Genomic DNA, 12342 nt, shown 5'->3' with positions numbered 1-12342 from the left:
AATACCCCTTTTGTTTTCTGTCCGCGTGAGAGAAGACAGGATCCCCTCTTGATTTTTTTTTTATGAGGGTTGCCCATTTGATGTTAATTGTGGCAAAAAGACGAAACGCACGCCCCCAGCACTCCCGTCGTACCCGACCCAAGGCCATCACGAGGGAGGTAAATCGTAACACCCGAGTGAGCATGTGACGAACAGAGTGTAATACGGGGATAGGGGATTTATTCCCCAGCTGCCACCCATTTGATGTTAATGATAAAGAGATGAGTGGTCTAGGTCATATTAATTGAGTTTACCTTCTTACTTAAATCTAATGGTCCATATTATTTCAGATATGAATCAAGGGCTGGATGACGTAGATCCAAATGAAGGTACAAGATTTCTCTAGATCTAGATCAACAATTCATGTTAATTCAGCTTGATCTCCTTCATTTGACCTCCAAATCATGTCAAATTCGATTCGACTCGATCCTGATCCATGACTCCTCTTTAATTCCTTACAAAATCATGAAATAATACCAAAATTTAAGAAAAATTATGATTAAGCTAAAAATAGATTTCTACTCATAAAACATGATATAATATGAAATTAAGTATATGAGAGGATAGAAATGTCAAATATAAGAGTCAAAATAATATATAAAAATATTAGTTATCAATGGTTTCATCGATTATCTAATTGGTTACAAGCTTAAGAATTTTCTGGATAAAAAATTGGCTCGTCTCAATTTGACAAATATAATGATAGATCTATGATATTTTTTTCTTATTTATGTGAATGATAACCTAATAACTAGCAATGATCACAAGAGTATTACGACCTTATTAAGTCTTCTCAATCAAGAATTTTCTACTCAAGATTTGGATAATGCTCATTTTTTTTTCTGGGTATTGAATTATCCGACATGATGAAGGTTGCCTCCTCTCTTAGTGTAAATACATTATTGGGCTTCTTTAACAAGCAAAAATAGATGGAGCACATCCGATTTTCACACTGATTGCTATTACTAACTTCTTTGCACCTTCTCCTGCTATGTTTGATCCCCAAATTTATCGAAGCATTATTGGAGCTTTACAATATATCACTATCACACGGCTTGATATTACCTTTGTGGTAAATCGTGTTTGTCAGTTCATGCATGCTCCCACTAAACAAAATTGGGGAGGTGTGAAAAGAATACTTTAATATCTTAAAGGTATTATTTTACATAGTCTTCTTTTATATCGTTATTCATCTCGAGATTTACCTGCATATAGTGATGCAGATTGGGGAAGTTCTCCTAAAGACAAATGATCCACTAGTGGATATGTAATATTTCTTAGATGAAATCTTATCTCATGAAATTCGAAAAAGTAACCTACGTTATCTTGTTCAAGCACTGGCGTTGAATATAAAACTATAGCAAATACAGTGTTTGAAATTATTTGGCTTCAATCACTTTTCTTTGAACTTCATCTCGCGTCAAATATTGTACTAAAAATTTGGTGTGATAATATTGAAGCAACATGTCTCATAGTAAATCTAATTTTTCATGCTTGCACAAAATATGTGAAAATTAATTTTTATTTTGTTCGAGAATGTGTGACGACCAACAATTATTGGTCGCTTATATTTCTGTAGAAGATCAAATTACTAATATCTTTACTAAATCATTATCTAGATAACGTTTCAATCAACTAACAAGCAGACTCAATGTCAGAAACCTTCCGTTAAATTTTTCAAAGGGTAAAAAAGAATTATTCAATGGCTAGCCATTGACCAGATCAAATCAAATTAGGACATATTAATTATTATATTAGACCCTTTTTTTTATTGATCTTTCAATTGACTAAGCAACTTATTATCTCTGTAAATTGTATGTCTCATGGCTAAACTATGAATCAAGAAGGTTGTTTTGCTACCTATTCTTTCCCGTCTGTTTAATTACTTTAACAGTGTCTGCATGCGAATGACTTCGGATGTGTTGTTTCATAAGCTCATTTTAGCAGCCTTACCAATTTGGAATACTTGTGACTCTCGTGGAACGACCCACTTTCGTTATCACTTCGCCGGAGTTGGGTGCCTCCTTTCCAACTGACGGAAGTTGGACTCGGATGTGTTCGAATGGGGCCTCAGTTTCTGACATGGTTACGTCGCAAACAAGGATCAAGAGGTTGGATCTCTGGGGGAGTTGAATAAAAGGGGCTTTGTCCGAGTGGCTTTGGCACAATGTTTCTTCGGCCGTCAACATATTGGTATACCTTTACGGCAACTGAATAACCGGCAAATTGCCTTCTTCTCTCGAGTTCACAAAGTTGATAGAGTTAAATCTGGAAAACAATCTGCTGGAAGGTCCATTGCCGACCGAGCTTCCAGCTTCGCTTGGTTCCTTTATCCCTCGACAACAATTCCTTCTCAGAGCACTTGCCTTCATGACCATACCTCAATGTATTGTCTCTCTCAGACAATGAGCTTGAAGGCAGCATCTCGTCCCTCTGCCAGTCCACATATCTGCAGCTGCTTGTGCTATCGAACAACAATTTTACAGGAGAAATTCCTTACTGTTTGGGGGAGTCGTCACGAGGTCTTCGGTCATTGAATCTGGGCAACAATGGTTTCTCCGGAGCTATTCCAAGCAGCATCAGGTTTCTGACTGGGCTGACCGATCTGGAGCTCAGTAACAATGGTGTCTTGGGCGAGCCACTGCTGCCGTTGGAGACTTGCACCATGTTGAGCTATGTCCATCTGGCGGAGAATAGATTCACTGGAAGCATACCACATTGGATAGGAGACAATCTTCCGGCTCTGATATATTTGCGGTTGCGCTCGAACATGTTCTCAGGGCAAATTCGGACAGAGTTTGCCAAACTTCAAAGCCTTCAGATATTGGATCTCGCAAGCAACAACTTCTCAGGAGCCATACCAACTAACATTGGCAATCTTAGTGGAATGGCTTCATCACAGGCCACAATCTTTTTTCTACATCTGATAGACTTACAAGTGTATTCCAAGGGACAGGATATGTACTATAGGCAAAGTCTGGATCTCATGAACAGCCTTAATCTTTCAAGCAACAGCTTGGTCGGAGATATTACAGAAGGAATTAGAGATCTTGCATCGTTGGGGAGCTTGAATTTGTCGAGAAATTGTTTAACTAGGAAGATTCCTTGGAGCATAGAAGGGCTTGCATTGATTGAATCTCTTGATCTTTCAATGAATCCTCCTTAACTTTTCTTAGTTACTTGAATCTGTCTTACAACAACTTATCGGGAGAGATACCATCTGGGCATCAACTCCAAAATCTCGAAGATCCATCGATTTACATGCACAATCCTCACTTGTGCGGACCACCCATCTCCAAAAGTTGCTCGAGCAATGTAACAGTGACAGAGAGCAGCGAGAAAGAGTATGGCAAGAATAACTCTGATTTGGTTTGGCAATGCATTAGCACTATTCTTGGATTTGTGATGGGGTTTTGGATCTTTTGCGGCGTCATCTTCTTCAAAGATAGATGGAGGCATGCATACTTCAGTGGCATTGACAAGCTGTTCGATGGTATATTTTGACAGTGACGATCATATTCTCTAGGAAAGCCGCAAATATTTACATACAAGCAATGAGAGGAATTAACCTTCCCTCTACTTAAGGTTAGTTTATGTAATTACAACTCTAAGCAATTAGACTATCGTATGCAGTGAAATTTGTGGTTGTGTACTTGAATTATCTAAGTATGTATTACTTCCTCCACACCCGACACGAAAGCAATCAATCGATACATAGGTAGGTGAAGTCGAACACCCTAGGTCAATTCAACAAGCTATAAAAGATAAAAGATAAGAAAGCTTTAGATTATACAAACTCAGGTATACATATTCAACAAGGATTTGCATACAAGTGTCTGATCGCAGATACAAAGGGTTTCTAACCCTCAAGCACTCCTTTAAATAAAGGCAAAGTTTGAACCTAAACCTCTGAGCAACAAGTTAGGCTGGTGAACAAAGTGTTCTACATTTCACATGAGAGTTTGGAACAAATGCTTGCCCTAGGTTAATGATAGAGTTTACTAAAATATTGGATATATAATACTAATAATAATATTTATAGAAATAATAAAAGGGTAAAAATCAAATGGACACCCCAAATTAGGTAAATAGTCAAAAGGACACATCACTTTTCAAGAATACCCATACTTCCATCATTATTATAATTACTACGACTAACTAATATAACATGTAACAACTATTTTATAGCTTGTATTATTATTTTAAAGTGATTTTAATTAATTTAAAATGATTTTGATAAATTTAAATATTTTTAACTAAACTAGTAAAAAATATTTTGATATAATAGTCCTTAGGATTTAGGATTTAAAATTTTAAGGCTAGTAGTTTAGGATTTAAAATTTATTTATAATTATGTAGTAGTTACTTAATAGCTTTTACAATTATTTCAAAATAAATTTGACTAATTTAAAGTGATTTTAATTATTTTTTAATAAAATTGGAAAAAAAATATTTTAATATAATTATATTCAGAATTTAAAATTTTAAAATTCAAAATTTAACTATAATTATATAATAGTTACCTAAGTACTCTCTACAACTGTTTTAAATTAATTTTAGCTAATTTAAAATAATTTTGATAAAATTTAAATATAATAACTACTTGCTACAACAGTACTAAAAGTAAAGATATTCTCGAAAAGTGAGAAGCCCTTTTTTATTTTGATTTTATTTTATTTTTTATTTTTTATTTTTGACAAAGGAATGTCTTTTGACTGATTTGCATAATTTGGAACCTCCTTTTTAGTTTTGCCGATAATAAAATGGAAACAACTCACAAAGATAATTATTAAAATGTTTGGTCATTCAAATCTTCTCTTTTACCACAACAATCAACAGAGGGAAACTGGAAAGGCATTGAAGCTTACAGTCGAAACGACTTGGCATGGAATGCATTACATTTTTGCGAAAACAAAGCACCGGAAAGATTATGTAAATGAAACTTGAACACGATATGGACTCCGATCCAAAGAAGAGGATTGTGTCATTCAGACTTACCATACTTGCCAATAGTATTACCTCTTGCATTTGCTAGAACGATCTTGTCAGCGGTAACGAAGAAGCCAGCAATTGATGCTGCGAAAGATAGGGCACAAGTAATTAAGGTTATTGTTACTAGGTGGAAATTAAGAAACAATTGCAAAAAATTATCTTCTAAAAATTTACATTTAAAACTTCCTAATCTAAAAGTTCCAACTTAACCTCCCTGATTTTAAACTACATTAGGAAAATTTCGCAAAACCAAGTAAAATTAATGATCATTCCAGCTCCACACGCTCCATGTATCCATCTCATCTCTCGTATATATACCTGCTTCCCCAATTGCTCTTGTCATCATTGGTCAAAATATGGGTGTTCCATAAATAAGCATATTTTATGGGTTCATTATTTATGCCTCCTTAGTGTGAATCAATGTGAAATGCACGTGAGGTACAAAACCCAATCGTGCCTCTATATATTAATTATGCTCATGCATAAAGGACAATCCGGTACATGAAACTTCCGTCAATGTGAGGTCCGAAGAAAGGTCGAACCGCATTAGGTCTATTATACACAGTCTTACCTGTATTACAAAAGGTCGTTTCCGTAACTCGAACCCATGACCTCCAGATCATACGACAATAACTATACCGTTGCACCAAGACACCCCTTCAACTTTACCCTTTGAGCATCAATTATGCTCATGCATTCATGGTTAAAAGGTTCTTAACTCATCTCTCATTGTTGTTTATGGATTATGGCCATGTCTTGGTACTTCTATCCAAGAATATTTTCTCTTGTCTACATCATTTACAATGACATAAAAATGTAATACAAACAGACTCGAGTGTTTACTTTCAAGTGATAGAACATTTAAAAAATAGAATAATCTACCTCTCAAAAATGGAAACGAAAATAAGAAATGCACCAGCAATGACAATATCCTTTTGAGAACAAACCTGCTGATATGATCAGTGCTTGTGCAGTGTGGTTGAGGTTATGTTTAGCCCATGGAAAAACACGACAACCAACCAACTGCAACAAAAAATATTAGAATTAGGAAACTCTAAGTGGATAGAAAACTACAAAAAACAAGTTTTCATACTGAGCTTTTGCAATAAATCCATTAACATTGAAAATTGAGTGACAGATGCAATAGTTTAGTTAATTCTCAGCTAACACGACGCAAGCATACTCAATATATAATGAAAATAACGTGAAGTATTTGAAGGAAAACACACCGTAGGCACAGCAGCAATTGCACCTGTTAATATAGCTGTCTTAAATCCAGAAGACACTGCTTCTGTGGAGCAGAAACACAAAAACTAAGAAAAAGAATCAATGATTCATATATAAGAGAGGCTGAAAACAGAAACTACAATAAGGATCTATCAAAAATGTAATTTTCTGTTTTGTGGTTAATAATCAACAACTGAATTCATTGAGACTTAAAAAGGCAAAATAGTAAAAGACAATCATATGAGATTGGAAGGCCAGTTAAAGTAATGGCATTCTCTTACATGAACAACAAGTGTTATCTATTATATAAATAAAAGTCTCAAATCAAAGAAAAAGAACATTTCATAAGTCTCATGAGGTTTTAAATTAATATGGCCTATAAGCAACAGGTACCAGTCCAATAAAGAATAAATTGTAATTACAGAACTCCTATTGTCAGCACAGAATGTCTTATTTATTTATATACTAACAGCAATATGTCTTCCATCAATGTGTGCCGAAAGTCCAAAACTAGTGTTATACCAGTATAGCATTGGCATCCGTAATTGATAAAATTCGAAATTATACTCAACAAGAAAGAGAAATGTTTGCAAAATGGGGAACACATCAAAATGAAAGATAAGAAATACAGAAACTAGATAGACAGCCTTCATGTCTTAAATGATGCGAGCACAGATTGCTATAAAAAAAGGTAATCTGAAAAAGCAAAATGTTTGCATCATATAGACGGCAACAGACTTTATGGCTGTTAACTAATTAAAATTTAAATGATAATGAGCACAATGCACAATATCCAGACCGCACAATTATTTAAATTAAAGACACTAAAAAGTAATTTCATAAATCTGAATTGCAGACAAAGAGATCAGGATTATGCAGAACACATATACTATGTTGTTAGCACCACAAGCAACTAATGTAACAGTGTCCTAATGTCTGCCTATCCACAGTGGTGTTGGAAATCACTATCCATACAATTTGTTAACATAATAAACAACTTAACGTAGTCCCATAAAATGAAGCATGCAATTCAATAAAATCCATAACCTACTGATGCCTTATGGTAAAAATTGGTTTAAGAACAAACATCAAAATTAACAAAGTTTAAATTGGCTCAAAAATATCTTGTCATTTGTTTCCAATGTTCTACAGTTGAACTTCCTGAATGACTTCATGTTCTAATTTGATTGATAGCCTCATAGGAACCATTCTAATGTTTTATTTTATATTTGATTTCACTTTTTATTGGACCATAAAAGGCTAATATTTTTTAATAGAATCATATTCTCGTTTACCTTAACTTTAAAGGAGTTATTAGTTTACAAATGCTATTGCATAAACTGTTTGCCATCAACACAAAATACTAATTTGGAAAAGAACAATCTAGCCATAATTAAGCCATTGATTTTTCCTCTAGACAGGTATAAAAGAATCTGTACCTACATTGAGAGAATGTTGCTCATACTAAAAATTTGCTAGGTACTAAAATCAGTGATGAGCATACACATGCGGGTGTTTGAACAAATCATTAATTCAAGTACTTAATTTTAAGCAACGATGAAACCTTGTTCAGCAAAATCGATCATTTTAATTTCAAACTAAACGGTTAAAGGATAAATCAACTAAAAATGAAGATTTGGTAAAAACATTAAGATCTGATAGCACATTACTTTCTAAAAAAAACTACAATTTGTAAGTGATATAAACAGGCGAGCGACGATTTCACGCGAAACAGTTAAGGATCGTGGATGAACAAAAACCAACAGAAATAAAAGCTGAAATTTATACTTTGAATGGTACTCTCAGAGGTCGAGATCTTCTCCTCTTGCGGTGAAGCGATCACAGGCTTCATAGCTCTCGATAGATCTTTCCCGACGCCGATGCAAATCGCAAACCCTCATTTTGATTTATGCTAAATTTGTTTCTCCATCGCCCACTGAAACCGAGAAGGCAGTTAAAGGGGGAAAACCGCTAACCTTGTAAAGATTGGACGCAGTCATTTCAGCCGTTTGACTTCTGTTGGTCCCACATTTATATCCAATAGAAAACGGGGTATAATTATTTCTCGAACAAGGAAGCAATAAAGTGGGTGTTTTCCCAGATCGGAAGTGGACCGGGATGACCCATAATCCAATTGCGATTCCATCATGATAGTAATCTGACCCTAATTAATTGTGATCTTTACGGATCCATATTTCTATTTAGGTTGCCTGCTCTATCCTAGCCCATTACGGTAGCTTCCGAATGGGACGGGATCTTCTGGACCGCAAATGTGATCCAGAGGATGGACCATTAAAGATTATTGGTTCATTTGAATGGACCCTACTCATTTAATAGATAAGGCACATTCAAATGAATCAATGCATAGAGTGGTTCATCCTCTAGATCGCAAAAAATGATCCAGAGAATCTGCTCTCCTTCTGGATGACTTCCGTCTGCTAACAAATTTTTCGGATAAACTCAGTTTCTATGAAAAGTATAAAATTTATAAAAAGCTTAAATATTTGATTATTAAAAATAAATATATTATAAATTAATACCTTCTTTCTTGTCAATAAAATAAATATTTATTTGTGTCAATTTTATTTGATTATTAAATTCCTTAGGATATATCATTATCATTGTTTGATTATATTTTGCTTTAAATGTTTAATTAATAGAAAATCATTAATGTTTAATTATATAAAGCTTTAATTATTAATTATTAATTATAAAAATGTATCCTAGGGGAAGGTACATTTTTTTATATTAAATCTTATTAATTACAAATTATGTACTTTTTCTTACCTATTTTTACTGTTATTTGTATTTGATTTATCCTAACTTAATTTGGATTATTTACATCAAAAAATGAGAGATTGTAAGTAGCTCATGATAGTTTTTATGTGATCAATCAAGTCATGTTAGGTCATATTATCTTTTGATGTCTTGTGTCTAAGTGTGGAGGAATTTAGGAGCACAAAAAGTCTAGCGAAAGACATAGCTAGCAAGAAAGACGACACGGAAGAGAGTCAACAGGTTCGATGCATCTGAGGGATGCAACGCTGCGGAAGAGTACGCTAGTGGACGAGAAGGAAGTGCGCAGCATTTCTGAGGGACTAGAAGCTGGGACAAAAAGCTGCTCGAGAAGGTCGAAAAATGGATCCGGATGAGTCTATTCTGAATGGTCAAAATCACCCAAGCGAGTGAAATCATAGCGAAAGAACCGGACAAAAAGTTAACGTGGAGTTGACTGGAGTCCGAGAGCCCAGAGCTACTCCGAGCGCCCGGGCCTCTGTTGTCCAATCGAGGGAACCTTGGCGAGGCGTCCCTAGTCGAAGCCGATCTGGGCACTCGGAGCTGTTCCAGGTGCCCGGACCAGATAAAATTTATCTTCGCTTGTTTTACGTAGTCATTGCAATGTGGATAAAGTTTTATCCACACCCGGAGCCCTTCCAAGCGCCCAGACCGCTCGACCAGTGGATTATAAATAAAGTCTTGGTCTTCTCCTTCAACACAACACACTCTGTACTTCACTTCTAATTCTGTTTTTAGTTTACGAGCTTAATTTCCCTATACGAGGCTTCTCCACCATCGACATTTTGTTTGAGAAGGAGATTTGTCTACTGAGTCGACTTTTCCTGGAGTAGTAATCCTCCGATTGCCAACCAAGTAAAAACTCATTTGTCTCGTACTTGTCTCATTTCATTCTTTATTCTTTAAAGTGTATAATTGTGCTAAAGTCTGATTGTTTGAAAAATGTATTTTTGTCTTGTTTTGTTGTGCAGGGTAATTCAGCCCCCTCTTGCCGACCGTAAGAGACCAACAATGGTCTATGTGTTTGTCCCCACTATACTGACTATGTCACACCTAAAATAACTAATACTTCCTTGTCTTGGATTCAAATTACTCCTACATGTGTTTAAGAGTCTCATGCTCTTAACATGATGCTTTGCAAAGACTTTGAGTAATTATCCTGACAAGTGGTCATAAGATATATGTCTTCTCGCAAGGAGCGGTGAATCCTTTGTGGGATATCCAAACACCTTCAGGTACTTCGACTTATACTCAATCATCATAGGTTCACACTGTTGGAACCCCGAGGTGTTTTGATGTGATCAAACAAGTTAAGCTAGGTCCTGCGTTGTTTAACCCTTGTGTCTAAGTGTGCAGGAGCTTAGGAACACAGGAAGTCGAGCGGAAGACGCGGCTAACGAGAAGGACGGCACGGGGAGAGAGCCGACGGGCTCGGTGCGTCCGAGGGACGAGGTGACCGCGGAAGAGTACACCGGCGGACGAGAAGAACGTGCGCGGCGTTCGAGGGACGAGAAACCGGGAAGGAAGGCTGCTCGAGGAGAAGGCCGGAACATGGGTTCGGGTGAGCCCTATTCCGGAAGGCCAAGATCACCCAAGCAAACGGAGCCGGAGTGAACAGACCCGGACCGAGATGAGCTGGATCGAGACGAGCTGAATCGGAGTCGAAAAGTCAATTTAAGTTGACCTTAGGGCTCCGGGCGCCCGGAACCATTTCGGGCGCCCGGAACCGACGGGGCGCCCGGAACCCTTCCGGGCGCCCGGAATCGACTTTTCAACAGGATCGAGTTTTGACTCGATCCGACCGTTGGGGGATAAAATTTATCCCCCCCAGGGCTCCCGGAACCCTTCCAGGCGCCCGGACTAAGACTATAAATATAGCCTTGGTCCAGAAGCAATAATCAATCAAGAACAACTACTTGTAATCCAGTTCTTTCATTTGTGTTATTTCTTTCTGTGCTTTCAATGCTGTAAGAGGCTACTCCGCCCAGAGGAGAATCAATTAGTGCGTCTTCTTTGCCTTGGATTAGCAATCCTCTGATTGCAAACCAAGTAATTCCTGTGTGTCTATTTTCTGTTTTAATAGTCTCTGCCTTTTTAATTACAAGTTCTTTTAAGTTAGTTGAATATCCGAGAAGGGTTTTTGGTTTTATTTTGTAGGGCAATTCACCCCTCCCCTCTTGCCGGCCTCCAAAGGGACCAACAAGTGGTATCAGAGCAAGGCGCTTCAGGAGGACTAACCGCCGATCGAAGCAACAAAGATGGCCGGACCAAGCATTGTTCCACCAAAATTCGAGGGGAACTTCGCAGACTGGAAGCGACGTATGGAGGTATTCCTAAAAACATATTTTGAAATTCGGTTTATCATGAAATATGATTTTGTAGCTCCAATAGATAAAGATGGAAAAGAAAAAGAAGAGAGCGATTGGACAAAGAAGGAGCAGAATGAGTCGGTAGCAAACAGTCGTGCGAAACATCACTTGCTGAGCGTGTTACCGCCTCAAGAGGTCAACCGCATCAGAAACTATTTATCTGCTAAAGAACTTTGGGAGAAGTTCTTGGAACTCCACGAAGGCACGTCCGAAGCGAAGCTCGCTAGAAGGGACATCCTCCGTAACAAACTGATGAACATCCGTCTGGAGAAAGGTGAGAAAGTAGCTGGTCTACATGCGAAGGTAAAAGAACTAGTTACTTGTCTCGAAAACCTTGGTGAAACGGTAACAAACCGGGACACTATATGCTACGCGCTCAACGCGTTTCCAAGAACTCCGGAGTGGACATCAATCGTCGACGCCTACTACATCTCAAAAGACCTGGAGGTAAGTACTTTAGAAGAGTTGTTTTCTACTCTTGAATTGCATGAAACCAGGTGTGCAGGAACGACAAAGGATACAACCCAGACTATGGCGCTGAACACAACCCAGAAGGATGAACTCGAGTCAGACTCCGAAGACGATCAAGAAGCATACATGGTAAGAAATTTTAAAAAGTTTTTTAAATCTAATAAATTTAAAATGCAGAATCAAAAGAATCAAAAAGGTAGAAGAAAGGTACGGTGCTACCAGTGTCAGAAGGAGGGACACCTAAGGGAAGAGTGCCCAGAACTCAAGAAGGTCAAAATGAAGGCACCTAAGAAACACAACCTAAAGCAACTTGGGACGACACTTCTTCATCCGAATCAGAAGCTCAAGAATATGCCGGGATAGCACTGATGGCAAGCTACGAAGGACAAAGTACATCAGAACCCAACATTGATGAAGGGGGAGCGACCTCAAATGGAAGTAGCGAAGC

The 12342-nt window shown here is 37.3% G+C and overlaps 2 protein-coding genes across 2 annotated transcripts; one reads left to right on the top strand and one right to left on the bottom strand.

Moving 5' to 3' along the window:
- Positions 1-2101: 2101 nt before the first annotated feature.
- On the top strand, positions 2102-3543 carry LOC122054988 (receptor-like protein EIX2). The gene is made up of 3 exons (XM_042616393.1): positions 2102-2150; positions 2442-3096; positions 3216-3543. Exons 1-3 carry the CDS (start codon positions 2102-2104, stop codon positions 3541-3543), a joined length of 1032 nt encoding a protein of 343 aa, XP_042472327.1.
- Positions 3544-4803: 1260 nt separating this feature from the next.
- Positions 4804-8214, bottom strand: LOC122056692 (early nodulin-93-like). Its single transcript, XM_042618765.1, has 4 exons — positions 8047-8214; positions 6261-6322; positions 5979-6054; positions 4804-5115 (listed from the first exon to the last, which is right to left on the bottom strand). Exons 1-4 carry the CDS (start codon positions 8108-8110, stop codon positions 5024-5026), a joined length of 294 nt encoding a protein of 97 aa, XP_042474699.1. The 5' UTR covers positions 8111-8214; the 3' UTR covers positions 4804-5023.
- Positions 8215-12342: the final 4128 nt, after the last annotated feature.

The sequence above is a fragment of the Zingiber officinale genome, chromosome 3B (genome assembly GCF_018446385.1).
Source record: "Zingiber officinale cultivar Zhangliang chromosome 3B, Zo_v1.1, whole genome shotgun sequence".
Taxonomy (NCBI): Eukaryota; Viridiplantae; Streptophyta; class Magnoliopsida; order Zingiberales; family Zingiberaceae; genus Zingiber; species Zingiber officinale.
This window is presented reverse-complemented; position numbering and strand designations above follow the sequence as displayed.